The sequence below is a fragment of the Rhincodon typus genome, chromosome 28 (assembly GCF_021869965.1).
Source record: "Rhincodon typus isolate 14 chromosome 28, sRhiTyp1.1, whole genome shotgun sequence".
Lineage (NCBI taxonomy): Eukaryota > Metazoa > Chordata > Chondrichthyes > Orectolobiformes > Rhincodontidae > Rhincodon > Rhincodon typus.
The window spans coordinates 2507901-2535517 of record NC_063359.1 but is presented as its reverse complement, the minus strand read 5'-3'; the positions used below and the strand labels follow the sequence as shown (position 1 = coordinate 2535517).

Sequence of the window (27617 nt, the reverse complement as noted above, 5' to 3'; positions counted from 1 at the left end):
GTCCCATTGTTTAAGAAGGGGAGCAGGGATAATCCTGGAAATTACAGGCCTGTGAGCCTAAAGCTGGTGGTTGGGCAATTATTAGAAAAGATTCTCAGGGACAAGAATGCATTTGGAAGCAAATGGACTTATTTGTGATAGACAGCATGGTTTTGTGTGGGGGGAGGTCATGCCTCACTGATTTGATCAAGTATTTTGAAGACGTGACGAAGATGATTGATGAAGGAAGAGTGGTTGATGTTGTCCTCATGGACTTCAGTAAAGCCTTTGACAAGGTCCCTCATGGCAGACTAGTACAAAGGGTAAAGTCACATGGTACCAGGGGTGAGCTGGCAAGATAGATACAGAACTGGCTTAGTCATAGGAGACAAAGGGTAGCAGTGGAAGGATGCTTTTCTGAATGGAAGATTGTGGCTAGTGGTGTTCCACATGGATCAGTGCTGGGACCCCTGCTGTTCGAGACCTACATAAGTGATTTGGAGGAAAACATGGCTGGTCTAATTAGTAAGTTTGTGGACGAAAAGAAGATTGGTGGAGTTGTAGATAGTGAGGGCGATTGTCAGAGGATACAGCAGGATATAGATCGGTTCGAGGCATGGGCAGAAAAATGGCAGATGGAGTTTAATCCGGACAAATGTGAGGTGATAAATTTTGGAAGGTCAGAACAGGTGGAAATTATACAGTGAATGGCTGAACCCTTAGGAATATTTATATGCAGAAGGATCTGGCTGTGCAGGTCCACAGGTCACTGAAGGTGATACTGCAAGTAGATAAGGTAGTAAAAAAGGCTTATGGCATGCTTGCCTTCATTGGAAAGGGCATTGAGTATAAGGATGGACAAGTTTTGCTGCAGCTTTATAGAACTTTATTTAGGAACACACTTGGAATATTGCATACAGTCCTGGTCACCACACTACCAGAAGGATGAGGATGCTTTGGAAAGGGTACAGAAAAAGTTTACCACATTGTTGCCTGGAATAGGGTACTTTAGCTATGAAGAAATGTTTGTTAGACTGGGCTTGTTTTCACTGGAACACAGGAAGTTGAGGGGGCGACCTGATAGAAACTTATAAGATTGTGAATGGCATGGATAGTGGTAAGTATGAGGCTTCTTCTCATGGTAGAGGGATCAATTACCAGGGGACACAACTTCAAGGTTTGGGGGAGAAGTTTAAAAGAGACCTGCGAGGCAAGCTTTTCCACACAAAGGGTGGTGAGCGCCTGGAACATGCTGCCAGAGAATGAGGTGAAAGCAGACATGATAGCAGCATTTAGGAAGCACCTGGATGAATACATGAATAGGAAGGGAATGGAGGGATATGGATCCTGTAAGTGAAGACAGTTTTAGTGTGGAAGGGCAAAATGTGTCAGCGCAGGCTTGAAGGGCCAAAGGGCCTGTTCCTGTACTGTGTTGTTCTTTGTTTTTTGTCTGTCCATGCCTTGTATTACATTCAACACCATGAGCAGTAATCTTATATAATAAGCTTTTACGTAGTACCTTACCAAATGCTGAATGAAAATATAAATACTTAAGTTACACTGGTTTTCCTTTATCTACCCTGTTTATTATGTCCTCAAAAAACTAAAGTAAATGTGTCAAACATGATTTTTCTTTCAAAAAAATCTGCTTAATCACATTTTCTTTGAATGTCCTGCTGCTACTTTCTTAATGATGGATTCTTGCATTTTTCAAATGAAAGAGGTAAAGCTAAGTGACCTATAATTTCCTGTTTTCTTTCTCTTTTTCTCTCTCTTGAATTGACCATTCATAGATTGGTCTTTTCAGCCATTTTGAAAGGTGCATCAACTGAAAACTATCATATCCACGAAGGGTTTGGTGCATGTTCATCACCTTGAAAAGGATGAGGTCGCTGGTGATGATGCGTTAAATTATTATAAACAAATCCAGGCCTATGGAGTTAGGTGGCATTCAGCTATGATTTTATTGAAAGCAAGAATAAACTCGAGGGGCTAAATGATCTAATTCTGTTCCTATGTTTCTACTCTGTGCTCTCCAGCAGAGCCCTAAGGATGAGATACCATTTTGGGGTGAGTGACATGTGTTCAGTAAGAGAAGGGTCTACTGTTCCCACAACAGACATTCTGCCATTGTGCTTGCTTATCCCCCACATTAGCTGGGTCAATGGTAGATTATGAAATTTAAATTCAATAAAAATACAGAATTTAAAAACTGTCTATTGGAAACCACTGCAATTGTTGTAAAATCCCATTGGTTCACTTCAGGGAAGGAAATCTGTGACCTTTACCTGGTCTAACCTACATGTGATTCCAGATTCATAACAATGTGGCTTCCTCTGGGACAATAAGGAATGGGAAATAAATCCCATCCAATGTACAAATACTTCAGTCAGTACATTGACATAGACAAAAGAGTTGAACTCTAAGGGTTAAATGAGAGTAGTTGTCTTTGACATGAAGGCAGAATTTAACTGAGTATAGCATCAAGGACCCTGGGCAAAATTGCAGTCAATGGTATCAGGAGGAAAACTGTAGTCATACTTCCCACAGAGAAGGGCTGTTATGACTTTTGGAGGTAAATTATCTTAACCCTAAGGATCACTTTAGAGGTTCCTCAGGGTCCTAGGCCCAACAGTTCAGCTTCTTCATAACCTTCCCTTCATCATAAGACTACAGGTGGTTTACTGATGATCGACAATGTTCAGTACCATTCATGCATCCTCAGATACTGAAGCAGCCTGTGCCCATATGGACTAAGGCCTGGACAATGTTCCCGCTTGGGGTGATAAGCAGCAAGTTACATTTTTACTACATAAGTGCCAAGCAGTGACCAACAACAGGGAATATAATCATTGTGCCTTGACATTCAATGACGTTCACTTAATCTTTGTTATCAATATCAATTGAACTGGACTTATAAAAGCCATATAAAAACTGTGGCTACAAGAGCAGCTCAGAGGCTGGAAATTCTGTGGCATGTAACTCACCTCCTATCTCCCCAATTATCTGTCCACAAGTCTTGGACCTTTACTGCTATTCATCCACTGTGAATGGGTCAAAATCCTGGAACTCTTTTCTTAACAGCACTGAGTGACTCCAAACCTCAAGAAGGCACCTTACTTCCACCTTTTCCAGGGTAATTAGAGATGGGCAATAAATGTTAGCCTAGCCAGCATTGCCCAAGGCAATGAATGAATTAAAAAATTGTGACTGACAGAGTTGATGACTAGAGAACAGAGTTGTGGCAAGTTCTGAAAATGACACCTCTAGTCTTCCTAACATTTAGTTAGAGGAAACTTTTCCTAATTAATCAATGTCAAGCAATCTGACAATTTAGAACTGGTAGAAGGATTGACAGAGTTGGTGGTGTAGTAGAGCTGAACACTAGAAGCACATGTGTGGAAATTGACACTGCTTTCAAATGACTTCACCGGTGGGCTGCGTGTAGATGAGAAATCAGAGGATGTAAAAGATATGAAAATATGAGTGCATTTTTATTTTTCTGCTTTTCAGAACTGTGGACTGAGAATGCTGGAAGTTGCGAGGAAAACCCATGTGACTTTTTGGATTTACAGTTAAGCAAGAATGAGTCTGAGAAGTATCAGATTGCAGCTTTAATGGTAACTGAGAGACAACAGGTAAACATTGCTGTGGGTGCATAAATACATAAGGTGGATGAGAGATATGAAGGATTTTTATCCAAAGGGAAGACAACACCTTTTTCTTCAAAGGAAGCATCCAAGCCCACACCTGACATGTGAGAGTCTTTTAAGGACCAGTTGATTAGAGTGCAGGATAGGCATGTTCCTGTGCAAATGAAGGACAGGAAGGGTAGAATGTGGGAACTTTGCATGACAGGGCAAGTCATCAGCTTAGTCAAAAAAAGGAAGCTTTTGGTACAACCCATCCTTCTTGTACAGGTTTCACCTTCCTTGGAAGACAACCCAATGATCCATATATCTGGGGCACTCCCTCCTACACTAGCTCTTTAGCCAACTGTACTCTGTCTCTGTTCCTAGCCTCAGAGTCATGGAGCAGGGGGAGTAATCCTGAGATTTCTACTCTAGAGGTCCTGCTTTTAGTTTACTATCTAATTCCCTGATTTGTCAGTTGCAGGACCTTGCCACTCTTCCTACCAATGTCATTTGTGCTAATACGGACAATGACTGCTGTCTGTTTACCCTCCTGTTTCAGGATACCCTGTACCTGCTCAGAGATATCCATGACCCTAGCACCAGGGAGGCAACATACTATTTCTCGCAGACACAGAAGTGCCTATCTATGCCCCTGATTATCGAATCTCCAATTACTATTGCTCTACTATACTTTGTCCCGGGCCTCTGTACAGCAGGGGCAGCAGTGGTGCCACTTCTTTGGCTGCTCGTTGTCACACGTCATGCTGTTCCCCTTCATCAGTATTCAAAACAGAATACTTTTTTGACTGGAGGACAGCAGCACGGGACTTCTGCACTGACTGCCTGCCCCGTCTAGTGGTCACCCATCTATCTTCCAGTCCCTCGGGTTTGACCATGCTTCTACAACTTCTATCTGTAATGCTTCACTTGTAGCATCAAGAGAATGAACGGGTTAACACAAACTTGCATTGACCGATCAGAAATCATGCTCACTTTTCCCCCTGTGACATCAGCAGGATGCTTCCCAGGAATGGGTGGCTTCCAACTCCTCCTGAAAGGAACGCTCCCAAACCAAAACTAGGCAAGGGAACCCACACACTCAATTTTAAATCTTTCCTCGTACAGGCTCCTCCTGAAAGGAACATGCCCGAACCAAAACTTCATGTGAGAATCTTTGGATGATGCAATTGTGAAATTGTTAATGGGGACAAGGAAATGGCAGATAAGTTAAACCAATATTTTGCATCAGTCTTCATGGTCGATGACACCATAAACAACAGATAAGGAAGTATTAATGGCAGCAAAGATCTTGTAGCAGTCTGTATCACAAGGGACAAATATTCGACAACTAATGGGACTAAAGACGGACATATTTCCAGGTCCTGATGGCCTGCATCAAAGAGTTTTAAAGGAAATGGCTGTAGAGATAGTGGAGGCATTGGTCAAAAATCAGAATGCACTGGATTCCCAACGGTTTCAACAGATTGGAAAACTGTAATGTGACACCCTGTTCAAGAAGGGAGGAATACGGAAAGTAGGAAACTGTGGTTGTGGACTTGCTCATCGATCCGGTGTGTTTGGTTGCAGACGTTTTGTCACCCTGCTAGGTAACATAGGTAACACCTCCGGTGAAGTGTTGGTGTTCTGTCCCACTTGTTATTTATATACCTCGATTTACTGGGGTGGTTGGCATTACTTCCACTTCTTTTTTTCAGTGGTGTGTATATTGTTGTATGCGCAATTCTGGACAACAAGGAGAAACAACACGGCCAGACACACTAGTCACCCTACCATACATCAGAGATATATCAGAGATAACCTCAAGACTACTCAGACCCCTATGAATCAGGGTAGCCCACAAACCAACAACCACCCTACTGACGAACATAAAGGATCCCATACCCACAACCAATAAAACTATCGTAATATAGAAAAAAAAAATGCAAGAACTGTGAAAGACATTACATAGACCAAACTGGAAGAAAACTGACGATAAGGATACACAAACACCAACTAGCCACCAAGAGACACGACCAGTTCTCACTGGTCTCAATGCACACGGACCAAGAAGGACACTAATTCAACTGGGACAACACATCCATAATAGCACAAGCAAAACAGAGACATGCCAGGGATTTCCTGGAGGCATGGCATTCCAACTGGAACTCCATCAACAAACACATTGAACTTGACCCAATATACAAACCACTGAAAAACAGAACTGGAAGTAATGCCAACCACCCCAGCAAACCGAGGCATGTAAATAACGAGCGGGACAGAACACCAACATTTCACCGGAGGCGCATTGACAATGTTACCTAGCAGGGTGACAAAACGTCCGCAACCAAGCACACCGGCTCAGCAAGCAAGTCTATAACCTCATCCACAACCCGAGCTACTAGTCTTCTCAAAAAACTTTAAAGTAGGAAACTATAGGCCAGTTAGCCTAAAATAAGTCATTGGGTAAATGCTGGGGTCCACGATTAAGGTAAGAATAGCAGGGAATTTAGACATGCTTAAGACAATCAGAGTGACCGTAACGTATTGAAAGGGAAATCTTGTTTGATATATTTGTTGAATTCTTTGATGATATAATAAGCAGATTTGCTAAAGGAGAACTGGTATATGTAGTGACTTTGGATTTTCAGAAGGCATTCAATAAGGTACCACATAAAAGGTAGGAGCTCATGGCATTGTGGGTAATGTATTAGCATGGATTGAGGATTGCTTAATATACACAAAACACACAGAAGGATTAATGGGTCTTTTTCACATTGGAAAAATGTAACTAGTGGAGTTCCACAAGGATCAGTCCGAGAGCCACAATTATTCACTATCTATATTAATGATTTGGAGGAGCAGGCAAAGTGTAATGTTTCCAAAATTGTTGACATTACTGGTGGGAGGGCATATTATGATGTGTTGTTGTGTTATTGAGAGGGCATAAAGAAATGTATAAACTTTGAGTGAGGAGCAGAAATAGGCCATTTGGCCTCTTGAGCTTCTTCTGCCATTCAATAAGATCATAGCTGATTTGATTGTAACCTCAAATTCACGTTTCTGCTCACTCCTGATAACCCTGCACCACGTTGCTGCCACAACCTATCTACTTCTGCCTTTAAATCTGCTGCATCACCTTTTCAGGAAGAGAATTTCAAAAATGCATGGCTGTAAGAAAAAAAATCACCTCGTCTGTTTTAAATGAGAGACCCCTTATGTTTAAACAGTGACTTTAGTTCCAGATTTTTCCATCATCTCCACATCTACCTTGTTAAAATAACTCAGGATCTCATTAACTTCAATGAAGGCACCTCTTACTTTTCTAAATCCAGCAGGTACAAGCCTAGCCTGCACAACTTTTTCCCACACGCCAATCTGTGCTTTTCAGGTAGTAGTCTGGAAAACCATCTCTGAATTGCTTCTAACATATTTCCATCTTTTTCCAATAAGGTGACCAATACTGTATACAAACTCCAAATGCAGTCTCACGAGTGTCTTGTATTAGCTCCATAATTTCATATTCAATTCCCCCCTCAATAAATCTTGCCTACTCACTTAACCTAGTTATATCTTTTTGTATCAGAGATAGTAGGAACTGCAGATGCTGGAGAATCCGAGACAACAAGGTGCAGGGCTGGATGAACACAGCAGGCCAAGCAGCATCATAGGAGCAGAGAGGCTTCCTTAGAAGAGGCTTCGCAGTGGGCTTAAAATTGAATCAGAGATAGTAGGAACTGCAGATGCTGGAGAATCCGAGACAACAACGTGCAGGGCTAGATGAACACAGCAGGCCAAGCAGCATCATAGGAGCAGAGAGGCTTTCCTTAGAAGAGGCTTCGCAGTGGGCTTATGATGCTGCTTGGCCTGCTGTGTTCATCCAGCCCTGCACCTTGTTGTCTATATCTTTTTGTAGCCTCCTTATGTTTTCACTACTTACTTTCCTATCATTGTGCTATCAGCAACTTTGGCAACTATACCTTCTGTCCCTTCATCCAAGTTATTTACATGCATTGTAAAAAGCTTGAGGTCCCAGCACCATTCTCTGCGGCACACTATTTTTTATATGCTGGCAACCTCATAGAAATCCATTTATACCTATTCTCCACTTCCTGTTGGTTTGCTAGTCTTTTATTTATGCCAATAAACGATCTCTACACCTTAAACTTTTAGTGTCTACAATAATCATAATAATGTACATCTCTGGTTTCCCCTTTATCCACAGCGTATGTGACCTAAAGTCATTAAGTCATAGACATCTACAGCACAGGAAAGGCCCATTGCATCCACACCAGTCAAAAGCAACCTATCCTACTTTCCAGCACTTGGCCCATAGCCTTGCATGCCTTGATATCACAACTGCACGTATAAGTACTTCTTAAACATTATGAGGGTTTCTGCTAAACATGTTTCTGGATTTTCTGAGGAATGGCAATCTCATGCAGATTGTCACCTCACCCCTTTTTTTAAGCAACAAGACAACCACCACATTTCTGACAGGAGATTCCGATTGAGGCTTCTTCAGAAATATGGAACTGTATTTCCATTCTGACAGTTCTCACACAGTGCAGAACTATCGGGGGAAGAAAAAACTATGCCCCTTTTCACAGCAGTTAGCTGCTGGATTCTGAAATTTGAAGATCCAAAATCTCACAGAACCACTTTGACAACTGCTGTCAAGTGCAAGTACTTAAGGGCAAGTATGAGGATAGAGTGGAAAGAAAGGCTCATCAGGTAAGTAGGTGTGATGGGTCCAGAGTGCAGATGTGGGGAGTATTGAAGATATGTGGGGAGAAAAGGTTGGGGGGGAGGGGCGGTGCTGCTGGTGCTTGCGTGAGGAAAGGTAATCAATTCCAGATTGTGACTGAAGTGTGGGAAGAGTGGGGAAAGTGGATGCACATCAAATTTAGACTGGGAAGAGAATGGCAGTGGTTCTGGTTTGGGGAAAGGTGAGTGGTGGGTTCAGAGTGGTGGTGTGTCCCAGGGAAGGGGAAGCCAGGTCCTGAAAGTGGGGTTGTAGAGAGACCGATTGGGTCCTAGTGGGTTTTGTTGGGGGGAGTGCATATGCCAAGCTGAGGCAAGGACAAGTGAAAAGCTGCAGAATGGGGAAACTGGGGGCTGAAACCAGGGTGAAGGTATGAGTCTGGAGCAGATGACGGGGTTTTTGAATCCAGAGTGGTGCAGTGATGTTGGGTCCTGGGTGGATAGAGTGAAGTGTCAGATTAGGTTCTATGGAATGTAAATGGTCTGGGGAAGGTGTAGTTGGTGGTGTATGAGGTATGGGGTCAGTTGAATGATTACTTAGGAGTTTGACTGTAATTAATAGTTTAACTTTTTCTGACTAATTATTCTATTAATTTCATCAGAACCCTCTTCATTTTGTGATTTAAATGGATATTTTCAGAGGATTCCAAGCAAAAGGAATTGTACAATGGAATTTTCAATTTCCCAGGCAATTCTTTTGGAGTCTGCTACCATGAGGATTCTGCAGGGTTCCACTTGTAATTTCCATCCACACGAGAAAAACAGCTGTCTGACCATCAGAAAATCCTGCCCATGAACATCCTTTCACAAAACCATATTGACTCTGCCTGATTACTTTGAACTTACCTAAGTGCCCTGTTATAACTTATTTAATAACATGTTCTAACATTGTCCTTGTGACAAATGCTAAGTTTATTACTGTTTCCTGCTTTCTGCAGCTGTCCCTTTTGAATTAAAGAGCTACATTTGTTATCGTACAGTATACTTGGGGATCTAAGAGGTTTTGGAAAATTAAAACCAATGCATAAACTGTCTCAATAGCTTCTTCCTTTAAGATCCTATAATGTTATCCATTAAGACTCCGGCACTTAAGGAAACAAAAATCAACTGACATGTGCTTATAGGTGATTTGAACATAGTTGAAAACATCCAAAGGCTGTTATTGGCTAAAATTTGATGGGGAAATGTAAGGAGAGTTTAAACCGGTAAGCTGAAGGCTTGATTGCCAATGATAGAAAGATCTAAATTAAGGAAGCACAAGGAGCTAGAAATGGAGAAATGCAGAAATCTTGGTAGGTTCTATGTCATAAGAAATATGGAAGAGACAAGGCCATTGAGGAATTTAAAAATAAAGATGAGCATTTTAAAATCATGGCATTCACAGATGGGGAGCCAGCGTAAGTCAGTGAACACTGTGATGACTGATGAATGGGACAAGTTATGGTAGTGGGGCCAGAATTTTGGATTATTTCAAGATTACCAAGGATATCTGAAGGAAGACTAGCCAAAACTGCAGACACAATGGGCTGAATTGCATCACTCTATGTTGTAAAATTGATCTTTTGTTTATTCCAATGAGCTGTGTCTGAAGATGGGTCCTTGTCTCATTGCCAATTCTTCACCCTGAGCATTTTCTTTGGTGTTTCATTTTTCTCACTAGTGGGTTTTCATTGCTTTCCATTCTCAGAAGGTAAGTGCCAAGTCAATCTCAGCTGGCACAGGAATCAAAACTGTGTCTTTTCCTAACTAAAATCAGTTCTGATGAATGGACCCAAAAAGTTAACTCTGCTTTCTCTCCACAGATGCTGCCAGACCTGCTGAGTTTTCCAGCAATTTCTGTTTTCATTTCTGATGTCCAGTATTTGCAGTTCTTTGTCTTTTTTTCATTTAATGTTAACTCACTACCACATCTCTTCCTGGTACACCCACCCAGATGAATTTCTGTCTCTCTCTCCAACAGAATTTCCATTCTAATCTTTTTGCTGGTTAACTGTTAACGACAGTTCTGTCACTTCTGGTGTTTGACAAGGTATTTCATAGATCACAGCATCCCTACAGTGTGGAAACAGGCCCTTTGGCCCAACAAGTCCACGCCGACCCTTAGAGCATCCCACCCAGACCCATCCCCCTCTAACCCACCTAAGCTACATGTCCCTGAACACTACGGGTCAATCCACCTAACCTGCACGTCTTTAGACTGTGGGAGGAAACCAGAGCACCCAGAGGAAACTCACGCAGACACGGGGAGAATATGCAAACTCTACACAGACGGTTGCCCAAGGGTGGAATTGAACCCGGGTCCCTGGCGCTGTGAGGCAGCAGTGCTAACCACTGAGCCACCGTGCGGCCCCAGTATTTGCCAAAACTTGCTTTCCATAACCACATCACTTTCCTCAGTGATGGCCTCCAACGCAGACTCACTCCATGTGGATTCTAACTGAAGTTTCAATCTTCATGTTTTGAATCCACCCAGGATCACAGGTATCTCTGTGTTGTACAATGCTCCTCAGACATCTGTTCTTGTTGCATCCTGAGATCCGCATGTAGTGTCATGCGTCACCATGTGCATGCTGACTTCTTTCTCCATCAGCACTGCCATATGCTGGCTAAGAGCTCATTCAACATTCTAACAACAAAGTTTTTCTTTCCTTTCAGGTATTACAGGACAAAACATGCAACAATTCAGAGATACCCATGCCCCTCTGGAATCTTCCTCCCCTCCCCATCTTTCTGTCTTCATTCCCTTTCCTAACCCCACCCCCTCTAATGTAGTTACCTTCTGACCTTCCCTTGCTAAGGTTGACACGTTCTGTACTCAGCAAACATCTTAGTTTTGCTCCCCCTGCATAACCACTGCAAGAATTTCAGACACGACATGGCATTGAACTTTTCTTCCATCGCTTCTGCCTCTGTGCCTATTTCTTTGGACAAGAAGTCCCTCCATGTCCTACACATGCCTTCACCCACCTCCAACACCCTCCCTCCACCTGGACACTTCCCTCTGGCCCTTTAACTGCACTCAACCTGTTCATCGAGAACTGTACAGGTGACATTGGTTGCCTCAATTTCTCTGCCACACACTCTCTTACCCATCTGATGCTATCTCCCTCTGAAATGACTGCCCTCCATGCTCTCAGATCTAACCCTGACGTTATAATCAAATCTGCTGGCAAAGGTGGTTCTGATGTCTGGTGTACTGATCTCTATATTGAAGGAGGCTGAGCACCAGCTCTTGGGCACCTCCTTCTATCTCCCCCTGGACCATGACCCCACCCTTGAATACCAAGCTATTGTGTCCACAATGGTCACTAAACTCATTTTACCTGGTGATCTCTCCCCACTGCGTCCAAGCTTATAGTACTCCTAACCCCGCACAGCCCACTTCTACTTACTTCCCAAAATCCACTAACAGGACCGCCCCTGAGTATGTTGTTGCCTGCCACCACCAAGTTCCCTGGCCATCATCTCTCTCAGGTTTGCTGCAGTGCTCCAGTGAAGCTCAGCACAAGCTTGAAGAACAGCACTTCATTTTCTGCTTGGGGACCCTGCAGCCTTTAGGTCAATATCGAGTTCAATAATTTTAGGGCCATAGCATCTGCTCCCATGTCCTCACCTGAAACCGAAACACCAGACTTGCTATTACAAGGGCTGCTACCACAAACAGCCCAAAGTCAGCTATGATTCCCTTTAGCAGTTATTCATTCTCCTAGGCTGACCTTTACCCATTCCTTTGTCTGGGCTCCATTTCCACCTATCATTCACTTCTTTACCCCCACCCCATCTTCAGCATATATACCAAACGTTTCCTAGCTAAAATCAGTTCTGAAGAAGGGTCAGTGGACCAAACGTTAACTCTGTTTTCTCTCCCCAGATACTGCTAGACATGCTGAGTTTTCCCAGCAATTTCTGTGTTTGTTTCTGATTTCCAGCATCCGCAGCTCTTTGTTTTTCTTTAACCAAAACTGTGTTGTTGGCTTAATGTTGAACAGTATGCTAGCCATCTCACTAATTGAGCAGCCAGTTTCCTTCTATCATTTAATTCATATTCAAACAGAGAAATAAAAATAATCAGAAAAATGTTAACAAAATAACGGGAACAAACTTACGGCTCTAGATTTGCATCCAGAGAACTATTTGTTGTCCACTGGAAAACAGCTTCATTTGCCCGATCATTGAGTCCAGTCCAAAAGACTCCAGTGACTTGAGTTGTAAGCCAATCCTGTAACAAAACAAATACTTTTACCATTATAAGTCAGATGAACTGCCTTATAGAGGCCTAAACTGGGTACACACCATACGAACTTAATCAACCTGATTGGCTTTGGGAAACTACTTGCTATGCATGTCTGTAAACTTTGGTTGGACATTATATGCAATATTCGGCCTCTTTTATGTATAGAGGCTTTATGGCTTTGAACAGTATACCCCATAGACACCTTTAAATTTAGATTCAACTTGATCATTGAGCTGCAGGAAATCTCTATAATATTAGAATCATAGAAAGAGGTCGTTCAGCCCATCAAGTCTGCACCAATCCTCCAAAGAGCATTTCACCCAGACCCAGTCCCTTACCCTATCCCTGTAACCTTGCATTTACCACGGCTAATCCACTTGGCTTGCACAGCCCTGGTCACTACAGACAATTTATAGAATCACTGAATCCCTACAGTGTGGAAACAGGCTATTTGGCCCATTGAGTTCACACTAACAGTCCGAACAACATCCCATCAGACACACCCCTACCCTATCACTGTAACCCTGCATTTCCCAATCCCTTCCCTACCCTATCACCTTGCATTTCCCATGGCTAACCCACACATCCCTGGACATTGGGCAATTTAGCATGGTCAATCCACCTAACCTGCACATCTTTGGATTGTGGGAGGAAACCAGATCACCTGGAGGAAACCCATGCAGGCAAGGGGAAAATGTGCATACTCCACACAGACAGTCGCCTGAGGGTGGAATCAAACCCAGATCCCTGGTGCTGTGAGGCAGCAGTGCTAACCACTATGCCACTATGCCACTGTGCCACCCTACGTTTCTTGAACAGAAGCAGTTAAGTAGGCATACAAAAACAAGGCTTTATTAGATCGTTTCAATTTTTGGATGTCTGGCCAGTGTTTGCTATTCTGTTATGATGGCAAAGAGACCCTAAAACGTCAGGGGTCTCTCTGCCAATTTGTTAGGTGCGCTACAGGTATCTTAAGGCAGTTAAGGCAGTTCACTGGATTAAGGGCTCCTACCTTTGATGAGAAGCTTTTAACGAAGATAAATTGTAGGGGTGAGGTGGAGTGAGAGGATTGCGAGACAGAGTCCTCCAGCTTCAGTGGCCTGGATTATTTCTATCAAGAATCAGTTCCTGCTGTTCTAAGGACAAGAAAAGCAATTGAACTACCTTTCTAACTAATCAATGTGTGAGCATTGTACAGACCAATGCTCGAAGTACACAGGAGCTGTAGGCAAATTCATCCTTGAAAGTCTCCCAACTACGCAGGAAAATTTAATCATGGGGCAAATATCAGAGAAAAGCGATTGGTTTCAGACAGAATGTGCAATGAGATGCTCTTCAATAGAGGCTGGTTCTCTCTCATATTTGTTGCTGATAGGTTCTCAAAATGTCTGACATACAGGGATTAACTTGATGTACAGTATCTGTGTTAGAGATGAACATGCAACAATTTCGCTGTGGCTTCACTAGTCTGCAGAAATGTGTTTATAGTGTTGGGTTTTGTGGAGATGCGTGTACCAGTTATTTTTAAAAACAAAACTTTTGTTGCTAATTTATATTGTTCTGTGTCAGTTCAAATACTGTGGTGTACAACTTTAAATGGTTTCTTTAAGTGTCGTGGCTTTAAGTTCAATTAAACAATCATGATTATTCAGGATATTGTGGTGTTCTTCTAATTCTACTTTGTGACAGACCAAATACACCTTATATCAACATAAATATGAAGGTGTCATGACCAATTGAGTAGAAATCAAGCCCGCTATTCCCAGAGTCATTACAAAAGTTAAAGATGTTTTTAAAAAATGCAAAAATTCCGCAATTTACCCATCTTCTAGACCCAGATTGACCTAATAAATATTACTGTATTTTACAGCTAATTAAAGTCTAGCTACAGTAAACAGTTATGTATCATCAGCATATAATGCTACTAATTAAAATTTTAATCCTCTTATAAACTCCCCCTTACACACACACACGCATATATACTCAGAAAGATAGAAAAAGAGGGGGTTATGGATGGGAGAGTAATTTGGAAAAACAGTCCAGTGGTTCCTGTTCACAAGAATTGTTGAGATGGTTATTAAACACTGCTTCTCAGTTGTCCTTCTCCAGATGCTTCCTCTGGCTTACAAGAAGTATAGGTTGGCTTGTTCACTTATAAAAAGATCTATGACATTTCAATTAAATGTCACAGCTTACCGCAACTGCTAAAAGAAAGATAAATCAGTTTTCTTCAGCATTGAAGTGGCTGATGGTACAGAAAGGAAAGAGATATTCTGTCTGATGGCTTCTCTGTATCTTGTTCTCAAACTCAAACTGTTGAATTACCTGACAGCTAACCACACGATTGGTGGCAAGCAGAAGGCCTTTGTCATTGATAACTGATCACTGGTCCAAAAACAATCTTGTTGCTGGCTCTCTTCCACGAAGGTGGGTCTTGCAGGTCAAGTTGGATCTTCTCCTGGGTCTTCTTGGGTTGCCAGACGGTCTTTCACCATGAGTCCTTCTACAAATCTTTACTGGGCAGGTGGCTTCCAGGCGTTTGTTTTTATCCCCCTTGTCCCGGACCCTTCCAAATGTTCTGGTGGCCTTTGACCAATGGGGTCATGAATGAGGTTCAAAGCATCCAATGGGGTCATGCCAACATTCTTCACTGCTGCCATGCCAGAAAGGTATAAGGTGTATATCCTCAGGCATTGGCTAAATTGCCCTCAAGCCTCTTTGGTGATTAACAACACCCAACAGAGTAAATTCATACCACGCAATAAGATTGTTCCATCCTGTACTTATTTTAACTTGGCATCACTACTCTGAGCTTCAAATTTGCTTTGGCTCACAGTGACCTCCTTAGAATGGGGGTTGACATGGTTCTTCTTCGTGGGCACGCTGCTTAGCCAATTCGTCTGCCTTCATGCACCCAGTTTGGGAGGTTCAGTGGTGGGCTCTAACCTTAATGATCCATATTCACAGTCTCGGGAAGTTTGGAAAATAAATTTGAGCAGGGATGCAGATAGTAATAGTTTCCCGTCTGCCGAGATGAATACACTAGCTTCCCAGAGTGGCAGGAAGTCAGTTAAACTATTGGAGACATAAATGCCATCTGAGTCTATGTCTCTGGTGACCAAAATTTTCTAAGCTGGCTGATCATGTAGGCTACAACTGCTAGCTCAACAGCCTGAGTGCTCATTTTATTCTCAAGCTTCAGCTAACTCTATTATGGGTTATATGTACCACATCCTGTCTTTTGGTGTCCGTCCTCCACCATGGAGGATCTGTCCACAAATATTCTTATGGTGGAGGCTGGGGTCTCTTTTGCTCCCCATGTTCCCTTAAGTCTTCCCCTGTTTTAATGTGGCAGAAATCGTCCCTTGGGGAAATTTGTTGCTATTACTGGACACTCATGGGATTCTCGTCAGTAGCTCAAATTGCCAGCTAAGCAGGTGGGCACTTTAGTACCTTTGACTGCAATGTCGCCACCCTCAAACATTAGGGTGCACTATGCAGTTTTGGCTAACCATGAATCTTTAATCCTGCTGTCCAGCAAAAATTGAACGGGGATGTGCTCCATCAGAATTGTGGGGCGGGAGGTCAGGCTGATAAAATTGGCAAAGCATTGTACCACCCAAAGCACAGCTAGCAAGTGCTTCTCACGTGTATAGAAGCCCTACTGTACTGGCAAAAGAGTCCAAGAGGCATAGGCTATCAGTCTGAGTTTATTGTATTGTTCTTGGAGAAGTATAGCTATCAGTATGGCATCTGTAGCTGTAACTTCCAAGGCAAAGGCAAGTTCTGGGTCTGATACCTGCAGTGACAGAGGCCTGCGCTAACATCTATTTTAATTTGGAAACAACATTCATGTACTGTTCAATCCATTCGCGTGGGGCATTGTTTTTAAGACGACTGGGGAGTGAGGCAGCATTAGTGGCAAAACTATCGATGTGATTCTGATAGTATCGCACAACGGCCAGAAATGAATCAACAAGTTCACATTCCTAGGGAGGAGCAAATGATTAATGGCCTCAATGCTTTTTTGTTTCCCCTGAGCTATCACAGTTCCCAAGTATAAGGCCTGGGACCTCATGATTTGTGCCTTCTTGGGGTTAACTTTTAATCCTAGGGTGATGAGGAGGGTTAATGGTTCCAATGACAGTGTCGAATGTTTGATCCTTGTCTGTCCGCAGAAGGAGATCGTTCACGTCCTGTACCAAATGGTCTGGTTGGGAAAACCACTCTAGCCCTTTAGCCAGCCTCTAATGAAATGTTGATGAAAAATTATGAAAACCCTGGGGCAAGCACGTCCATCTGTATTGTTGGTCCTGAAATTTGAAGCTGAATTTATATTGTCAGTATCGGTGGAAGGGGATGGACCAAAAATCATTACTAATGTCCAGTACAGTCAAATATATTGTCTGTGGGACCTACCTCATCATAATTCCAGGGCCATTCACAACTGTTGGTGCTGTGATTGGGGTGGTTTGACTTATTTCCCTGTAATTGATGGTGAGCCACCAACAGCAGTCTGGTTTCTTAACTGGCTTTATTGGTGAATTATTGGCAGACACCACAGGGGAGTTTGTTTGTGACTGCTGAACGCACTCTTGTGTTCTGTGGGAATTGCCTTTGCTATTGGGTTCACAGTCATTTTGGTGGGTCAAATCCACAATTTTGCTATAGTACAAATTCTCTGTGTGTATGTGTCTGTTGCAATCTCTGCTGGGCCTCATCAAGCTTGAGCATTTGCCAAATACAACATCTGGCCAGCTCAAAAGATAAAAGAGAGAGAGACAGACAAGAGGTTAAATGGTGGAATTTCCTCCATTAAATTTGGCTGCATGATATCTTCTCTACCAAAATAATTGTTGCTTGTCTCTCTGGCATGGACAACATGGTGGCTCAGTGGTAAGCGCTGCTGTCTCACTCTGCCAAGGATCTGGTTCGATTTCATCCTTGGGTGACTGTCTCTGTGGAGTTTGCATACTCTCATGTCTCCGTGAGTTTCCACTGGGTGCTCTGGTTTCCTCCCTCAGTCCAAAGGTACACAGGTTAGGTGTATTGGCAATGCTAAATTGCCCTTCAGTGTCCAATGATGTCTAGGGGGATTAGCCATTGTAAACACAGGGTAATGGGGATAGGGTGGGGTGCTATGTGAATGACTGGTGCAGACCTGATGGGCCACATGGTCTCTTTCTACACTATAGGGATTCAATGATCTTTCCAGTGGAATGGACTGGGGTCTTGAGCTTGGCTTGTGTGGCATGCTAACTGCCTGGGTACCCTGCAGTCCATTGGAAAGTGGCCTATGCAACCACAATTGTAACATTTCCCTTGCAGTGGTGGCTGTTACCTCAGACTTCAGTTTTGATTGAATATTGTTTATCCCCTAGTTGTATCACTGCAAACACAGTTTATTTTTGTTGTTTAAGAAGAGGAACTGTTCTTACTGTATTGCACCTGATGACCCTTGAACTAGGACAATGACAATCCTTCTGCATGAGGTGGTCAAAGAAATGGAGGTTGATTGATAGGTAGTACAGATCTGAGAGACATCATCAAAGACGATGTCAAACAGCCTGAGATCTGCAAAATCTGCAGACTTTGCCAAGTCTGTGAGAGGTAAAGGTTGAAACAAACTCAGTCTTTATTTTGGAAATGTTTGAACAAGGCCTCAAATGACTGGAATGTAGCCAGAAATTAAGCTTAAAGAGGACATTGTTTTAAGGATTTGCTGTTAACATCGCATTTGCTGACCTAACCGCCAACTCAATCTGCATGTTAACCTTAAGAGAATCTGAACTAGGGCTCACAAGTCCCTTTGTGTTTCCGAAGCCTTTTGCCATTTAGAAAATAGTATACATCTCTATCCCTCCTTACAAAGTGCATAACCTCATACCTTCCCACAACGTATTCCACCTACCACTTTTTTGCCCACTCGCCTAGATGTCCAAGTCCTCTGCAGCTTCCTGGCTTCCTCACCAATACATGACCCTCCATCTACTTTTATGTCATCTGCAAATTTCGCAACAATGCCCTCAGTTCCTTTGTCCAGATCATTAACGTTTAACATGAATAGTTGTGGTCCCAACACTGACCTCTGGAAAACGCCACTAGTCACTGGCTGCCATCCTGAAAAAGAACCCTTTATTCCTACTCTCTGCTTTCTGCCAGTCAGCAAATTCTATATCCATGCCAGTACCTTGTTTCTAACATCATGGGCTCTTATTTCATTCAGCATCCTCTTGTGCAGCACTTTGTCAGAGGCTTTCTGGAAATCCAAATAGATCATGTCCACCGGCTCTCCTTTGACGAACTTTCCTGTTACCTCCTTGAAGAATTCAAACAGATTTGACAGGCATGACCTCCCCTTGACAAAGCCATACTGACTCCACACTATTTTACTGTGAAATTTTAAGCACACCACAATCTCATCCTTAATAATGGAATCAAAAATTTTTACCACACGAGGTCAGGCCAACTGTCTTCTGCCTCCCTCCCTTCTTAAACAGGGGTGTTACATTATCAATTTTACGGTCCTCTGGGACCCTCCCTGACTCCAGAAAGATTCCTGAAAGATGACCACCAATGCCTTTACAATATCCTCAACTATCTCCTTCAGGAGGTGTAGTCCATCTGGTCCAAGTCATTTGTCCAGCTTCAGACCTTTCAGCTTCCCTAGCACCTTCTCCTTAATGATGGACAATTCTTACTAGTAAGGCAATCCCACCCCTGCCCACCCATCTGCTTTTCCTTTAACATTTTCCATAATTTTCCATGCATCTCGACCTCAGCAACCCCACTGCTTAATTTAAAGCCCTATCTAAGTTCTAGTTACGTAATTCGCAAGGACTCTGGTCCCAGTATGATCAGGCAGAGCCTGTCCCATAGGAACAGCTCCTTCCTTCCCCAGTATGGGTGTCAATGTTCCATGAATTCAAACCTGTTTTTATATACTAATCTTTGAGCCACACATTCACCTCTTTAATCTGGTTGACTCTGTGCTAATTTGCTCATGGCTGAAGTAGTATTCCAGAGATTATAGCCTTTTTAGTTCTGCTTTCTGATATAGCCCCAGCTGCTCACATTCCCTCAGCAGAACTTCTTTCTTCTTTCTACCTATATCATTTATAACGATGTAGACAATGATAACTGGAACTTTCCCATCTCATTCAAAGTTCCTCTGCAGCCCAGATGCGATATCCTGAACCCAGGCACCAAGCAGGCAATACAACCTTCAGGACTTCAATTCTCTTAATATACTATCCTGATTTCAACTACACTTATCCTTTCTCCTCAATCTAGAATGGCTTCCTGTATCTTGGTGATATGGTCAATTTGTTCATCTGCCAAACAGCCCACACACTCATTCACACAGGGTGCAAGAATCTCAAACATGTTAGACAAGCTCAAGTGCTAAGGTTCCTTTAACACTACCTCCCGGATTTCTCTACCTGCCTCACTTGCCTCTACCAGTCACACCCTCCTGTTTCTGATCATTGACTGAATTGAAGATAGTTAGTCTAAGGGGTGTGACTGCCTCCTGAAACACAGCACTCAGGTAACTTGCTCCCTTCTAAGGTGTTGCAGTATTCAAAGCTTAGACTCCAGCTCATCAACCAACACTTGCTACAGATGTGGTCACTATGAATGATAACGGCGTCCACCAGCTCCCACATCATTCAGTAACATCAGCTGGCCCAGCATCTTTATTTTAATTACTTAGTTCTTCATTTGATATTTAAAAATTTTGCACTGATCTTTTAGAGTGTAGCATGCAAATATTTCCCCTCTTTACCTTCAATTTGAAAATTGCCTACATTAGATAATTAAATTAGTAGCTACCACCAACAAATGAATTTACAGTGATGTCATTCTTTTGTGTTGGGTCCCTGATGCTGGGCTTCAATTTATCCTGTTTAAAAAAATCCTTACAAACTATGAGCTAAAAGAAATTGCAAGCAAAAAGCACCTCTTACCATGTTGCCTCCAAATTCCCTGAACTACCTAGACTCCCTTAGGATGTGTCTCACCCTGGATGCGATCTCGCGTTCCTGACAGCGCGAAGCTTACAAAGCATAAGATTCACCCACATTTTGAATACATGCAAAGACACAGAAAAAGCTTGTCTCAAGACCTTGGAACAAGGGATACTTGGTCAAGGATCACAAAAAAAAACTAAAAAGCTATAAATTAAAGACAATTTCCCAGACACCATTATCATCATCACCACTAAGTATGTCCTTTCCTACTACAGCCAACAATCTAATTGTTAACAGATGCATCTGCACATGACAGTATTGGTAGAAACATTCGTGACATAGTCATTGTTGAGAAAAAGTCTCATCTACACATTGAAATCCAACAGTGCGTCATGATTACCACGCTAAATAGCACAGACTTTAAACAGATCTAGCAAATTAAAACTGGACATCAATGAGGCACACCAAATTGTATTTGACAAGTTGGAAAATTACTCAGGTATGTCCTGTACACTAAAAGCAGGACAAATCCAACCCGGCTATTTGCTGCCCCATCAGTCTATTCTTGATCATCAGCAGAGTGATGGAAAGGCTCGTTGACAGTGCTATCAAGTGGTACTTTCAAAAGAATAACTTGTTCACTGACACACAGTTTCAATTCTGCCAGGACCATTCAGTCCCTGACCTCATTAAACTATGATCCAAACATGGACAAATGAGCTGAACTCCAAAAGTGATGTGAGTGTGACTGCCTTTTACATCAAGATACCATTTAAGTAGGAATGACATCAAGGAGCCCAAGAAAAATTAAAATCAATGGGAATTTAGGAGTAAACTCCATTAGTTACAGACATATTTAGAAGAAAGGTAGATGGTCGTGGTTGTTGGTGGTCAATTGTCTCAGCCTCATTTAATGAGTTCCTCAGGTTGATGCCCTTGGTGCAATGATCTTCAGTTGTGTCCTTAATGACAGAAAACAGAAATTAACATAGAAACAGAGAGGCTTTTGATAACGTCCCACAAGCGAGACCGATTGCAGAGTCAAGTGCCTATGAGATCCAACGTAATTTGCAAATTGGATCCACAATTGGTTGAGTGGCAGGAAGCAGAGAGTGTGTTTTCTGACTGGAGGTCTGTTTCCTTTCGGGTCCCACAGAGGTCAGTACTGGAGCCTGTGTGGTTTATGCTTTATATAAATGATTTAGACTTGAATGTAGGAGATCAGTAAGTTTGCAGATGATACAAAAATTGATGGAGAGGCAAATAGTGAGGAGAATAGCTATAGATTACATGGACTGGTCAAATAGGCTGATCAGTGGCAAATGGATTTCAATGTGCATAAACGTTAGGTACTTGGGCAGGACAAACAAGGAAAGGGAATATATGATCAGATGGATCTTGGTGTACATGTACACCAGTCCCATAAGGTATCAAGATTGAGAGATAAAGTAGTTAGGAAGGCATATATGGTATATGTGCCTTTATTAGCCATGGCACAGAGTTTAAGTGCATGGAGTTTATGCTGAAACTGTAGAAAATGTTGGTTAGTCCACAGTTAGAGTACACTGTGTGTGTGTGTAGTTCTAATTATATGAGAGATGTAAGAGCACCAGAGAGGGTGCAGGAGATTTACCAGAATGTTGCCTGAGCTGGAGAGTTTCAGTTACGAAGAGAGATTTGATAGACTGGGGTTGTTTTCCTTACAGCAGAAGTGATTTGAGACGGGAAGTGATTGTGATGAATAAAATTATGTGGGGTACAGATAAGGTAGACCGGAATAAACTTTTCACCTTGATGGAGGGATCAATGACCAGGGAGCACAGATTTCAATCAGAGTCAGAAGGTTTAGGGAGAATGGGAGAAAAAAAAACTTTTTCACCCAAAGGCTGGTAGGAATCTGGAACTCACTGTCTGTAAATCTGGTAGAGACAGAAACTCTTGTAACATTTAAGGAGTATTTGGATATGCACTTTCACAGCCAAGGCACACGTAGTTATGGGGCAACTGCTGGAAAATGGAATTAGAATAGTTAGGTGCTTGTTTTTCATCGGCACAGACATGATGAGCCAAATGGCCTTTTTCTGTGCTGTAGATCTCCATGCCTCTGTGAGCGAAGATAAATAGATCATTCTCACATTGGTAGGCTGTGACTGGTGGGGTTCCATAAGAATCAGTACTTGGGCCCCAGCTGTTCACAATATACATCAATGACTTGAATGTGGGGACGAAATGTAATTTTTCCAAATTTGCAGATGGTACAAACTGGGAATGATGTCTGTTGAGGAAGATGTTAAGTGGATTCAGGAGTATTTGGACAGGTTCAATGAACGGGCAAGAACATGACAAATTTATATAACATGGAAAATTATGAGGTTATCCACTTTGGTATGAGAAACAGATGTTCAGAGTATTTCTTAAATGCTAAGTGATTGGAAAGTGTAGATGTACAAGAGGACCTAGGTCTCCTTGCTGAAAAAAATCAAAAGTCACATGACACCTTACAGTCCAACAGGTTTATTTGAAATCACAAGCTTTTTGAGTGCTGCTCCTTCATCAGGTGAAGTCACTTCACTTGACGAAGGAGCAACGCTCTGAAAGCCTGTAATTTTAAATAAACCTGTTGGACTACAACCTGGTGTCATGTGACTTCTGACTTTGTCCACCCCAGTCCAACACCAGCATCTCCACACCCTTGCTGATAAGCAACTGAAAGCTAATACACAGGTGCAGCAAGCTATTAGGAAGGCTGACATAATGTTAGCCTTTACTGCAAGAGGATTTGAGTACATGAGTAGTGAAGTCTTGCTTCAATTGTACAAAAGCTTGGTTAGACTGCACTTGGAGTACTGTACAATTTTGGTCTCCTTATCTCAGGACAGATATTATTGCAACAGATGGAGTGCAATGAAAGCTCACCAGACTTGGTTCTTGGGATGGTTGGAGTGTCCTATGAAGAGGGATTGGGCAAACTGGGCCTGCATTCTCTAGAGTTTCAAAGAATGAGAGCTAATCTCATTGAAACCTACAAAATACTTAATCGGATAGAAGGGGTAGATCTCTTCCTTAGGATAATAGAGCTTCCATACTACTCTTCTTTCCAAACTCATAACTGTCCAAGAAACAGGAAATAGATTGTGTCAGGTACTCCCTATGACAGCCAAGAATTCACATCCAAAACCCTTGATCAGCAAGACCAAGAGTCATCTTGTTCCTGGTGTCACTTACCAAAGATACACCCAAAAGCCTCTTTCCAGCTTCTCAGCAAGTGCACTTAGAAAAGCATGAATGATAGGTTGATAATAAAGATCAACATGGAATATGTGGATGAGAGGAAAGCAGAGTAGTGATGAGCATTAAACAAAAACAATAAAACATTGATCAATCTACATATTTATCCAGTGTAGTATTAAGTTATAATTTTCATCTGATTAAGCAAGTGAGGAAGTAAATTCTACTATATTTAATTGTGGTCAATTACAAAACACCTTCTGTAAGAAAGAATAGGCATATGATCCAGATCACACATTAAGAGGTTCACTAAGGGCCACACTCTAAAGTATATTCTAGTTGACAAATGCAAAAATGCTTTGAAGTTAATAAACACTTTACGCAGTACACAGTTACATTTTAAAACGATTTGGTTTTGTAACTTAAGGTATTAAACGGTCCTACTTCTATGACTTTTGTATGGTTACTTCGAGTTATAGGTATTTAGCTGTATCTTGCAATCTTGTATTCTGTTCTTTTAGTATGATAACAAAACATGATTTTTGGCAATGTGCTGTTTGATTTTTGGAGAAGAAAAAGAGTTGTGTGGTTTCTTTGAAAGTAACTTAGTGAACTTGTTTCAGGGATGAACATATATTTTGGAGTCAGCATTGGTTCTTTCAGTTAAAAGATGTTGGTATGCACTGGAATTTTCCAGCAGATATCAACCACGAGGATTTGACATTACATGTGCTCAAACAGATGCACAAATTGGTGTCTCATTTGACATACCAAGAAGCAAATCAGAAGACAGTAGGAAATTATATTAGTAAGATGACTATCACTTTTAAACAAATCAAGCAGGAATTGGGTACACATTATTGTGCTAATCTGAGATTATGTATTGTCCATGCATTGGCAAGCCATTCAGAGTTCAGGATACCTCTGATCAAGCGCAGAGTTGCAGAGTTAGTGGTTCTTAATAGTTTGCTGCACAGTAAGAAAAGTGTCGACAGAATAATTTCAATTAATACTTTATCTATATTCAATGGGAAAGGGAGCAGTTCTATTAACAGGACCAAGGAGAATGCCTGTCCATGATTAGTTATTTTCAAGCCAACTAAAAATGGTTCCAGAAACATGCAATAATACCAGAATTGCCAAATGGATAAACCTGATTGAATCCTTGTTTCAAAAACTGGCTAAATTATCATTTTCAATAATTTACCAATTTTACAACCTTACTGCTCTGTTTAAGCAATAGTCTCTAATTAGTCATTATATAGCACTTATAACAAAATTGATTTTATCGTATGGAAGTTGGTAGATATTAAAACTACTACAGTGCAGATTATCACCACTAATATTGAAATTCTACTGCTGACCATTATTACCTTTTCACCTATACTGTCCAAGTACACCAAGTCAGTGCCTCTATAAGCTCTGCAGATATTTAATGCTCTTTCCCAAGTAGCTGTTAAAGATGCTTTCCAAAGATAACAGTGATCATTCCACATGTACCAGTCACGATTTCCAGGACAATTAACACCATCTACATAAACAAGTAAAAGGTAAACATGATGAGGCTGAGATAAATTAAATTTTGTTAGATAGTTGGTATCAAAGGTAAATAAATGAAGTTGAAGACCAGAGCATCATAATATCACAGATGGCAGGACCAATTTGAGGAGCTGAAGACTATCCCAAATCCAATCATTTCATTAAATTACAAGGTTAATGAGAAATCACATATTGCCTTGAAGCAAACGTATTGTGTAGCTATGATCTATATATGTTTGTTAAGATATGTATGTCTTTCTGAAGTTATTTTGTGATAATAAGCATTTTTCTGTTTTCAAGGGTGCTGTTGTGAAAGATAGTAGTAAGAGATTATAATGTTTAAGGCCTAAGACTGTTGGTTATATGTATTCTTGCCTTGGAACAAAGGTGGGGTTTGCTGTCAGTTTTTTAATACTCAAACTAGTTCAGGGTTCAGTAAACAACAGTAAATGGGGTACGTGGAACATTCCTTGTTCCAGTCCTATTCCGGCCCCCACCCACAACTCTTTACCTGATACATCAATGATATCATCGGTGCTGCTTCCCTCTCTCGTCGAGAATTGGAAAACTTCATCAATTTTGCCTCCAATTTTCACCCTGCCCTCACTTTCACCTGGTCTATCACTGACTCCTCCCTTCCCTTCCTTGACATTTCTGTTTCCATTTCTGGGGATAGACTGGCCACTAATATGCATTACAAACACACCGACTCCCACAGCTACCTGGACTATACATCATCACACCCCACTTCCTGTAAAGACTCAATCCCATTCTCTCAGTTCCTCCGTCTCCGTCGCATATGTTCAGATGAGGCCAACTTCGACAAGGGAGCCTCCGAAAAAGGGGACTCTACAGCCCTCCGGACTCAATATTGAGTTCAATAATTTTAGGGCCTAAACTCTCCCATGTCCCAGACTCCCACCCCACACACCAGACCTTGTTACCACATAGCCTGCCACTACACACCCCCTGTTGTTAGTCACTAACAGTCCCCATTAACAACTATTCATCCTCCCAGCCTGATCGTTAGCAATTCCTTTGTCTGTCCAACTGTCTTTCTCTCTCTTTGGGCTCTATCCTATCGTTTACTCCCTACCCCACCCATCTCCCTATTTTCTGCATATAAAATGACGTTTTCCCAGCCACCATCAGTTCTGACGAAGGGTCACTGGACCCAAAATGTTAACTCTGTTTTCTCCTCCACAGATGCTGCCAGACCTGCTGAGCTTTTCCAGCAACTTAGTTTTTGTTCAGTAAACAGCAGTTTAAGCATCAGTCAGATTTTGTCAGTGTGTTAGTCAGGAGCAAAGGCTCTATGCATCTAAAGTGCTACTGTTAGCTGGCTCAGTGCAGCCCATATGAAATTGTCTGGTTGCTCCATGTCACTGGGCTTTTGGAGATTGGGGTGGCCCTAGGAGACTTATAAGCTCAGTGGAGTTTAAAGGAGGTTGTCTGCTGGGTACAGCTGGCAGCTGGATAAGGAAAAACCCGTAAGCAGTGGCAGCTCAGTGAAACTGTCTGGTGAAAAAGCTGGAGGTATGCTGCTAAAGTAGATGCTTGTGAGCAGTCTCAAGAATCTTGTAGAACTCAGTCTCTGAGAAAAGTATTTAACTCCAGAACTGAACAGTCATTAAGGCAGGCTAGGTCAGAGGGGGTTTGCAGAAGTTCAGAGGCTATATGTTCAAATGTGAACATTATTTCCTTCACAAGGGATATCAAATGTTACAATGAAACTTGTTGGCACACAATGTCATTAAAATCTGGATGAATTACTGAAAAATCCATGGGATCTGTCTTGATGATATTTGCTGTTTGACGTGCTCTGTGATGTATTCAACCATGGTTTGTTTGTTAACTCATAGTTACTTCATTAATTCTGGATTTTAGATAATAGGTTTCATGTACATATAGTAGTTTGTATTACTTTCTAACTTTGAGTAGTAAAGTCTATCTTGCTTATTCAAAACTTGTGATCTGATACTCTTTGTAAGTACCAGGAATTTCAAACTTTATCTATTTTAAGCAAAAATGGTTCTCTGCTCCAATCAGACAATAACATTATTTGGCGGTATGAATGTTCTTGTCATTCCCTTATAATATAAATTCATGATTTCTGGCAATCATTCAATAGCTATGAATGGAATCAGGAGAGAGCAGACCCACCTAACTGAATTACAGCAAAGTAACTTTGGAGAAGGATGGCATAATCATCTGTGTTGAAGGCTGCAGACAGTTTCAAGAGGATGTGGAGGGCAAGTTTACTTATGTTAA

At 41.8% G+C, this 27617-nt stretch overlaps 1 protein-coding gene across 1 annotated transcript in view; it reads right to left on the bottom strand.

Moving 5' to 3' along the window:
- Positions 1-27617, bottom strand: part of LOC125486338 (lectin BRA-3-like) — an 81866-nt gene that overhangs the window by 14381 nt on the left and 39868 nt on the right. The window contains exons 2-3 of the mRNA XM_048613339.1: positions 25181-25338; positions 12482-12594 (exon numbers count right to left, since the gene is read on the bottom strand). Of these exons, the coding sequence (XP_048469296.1) occupies positions 12482-12594; positions 25181-25338 (271 nt within the window). The remainder of the gene's footprint in view (positions 1-12481; positions 12595-25180; positions 25339-27617) is intronic.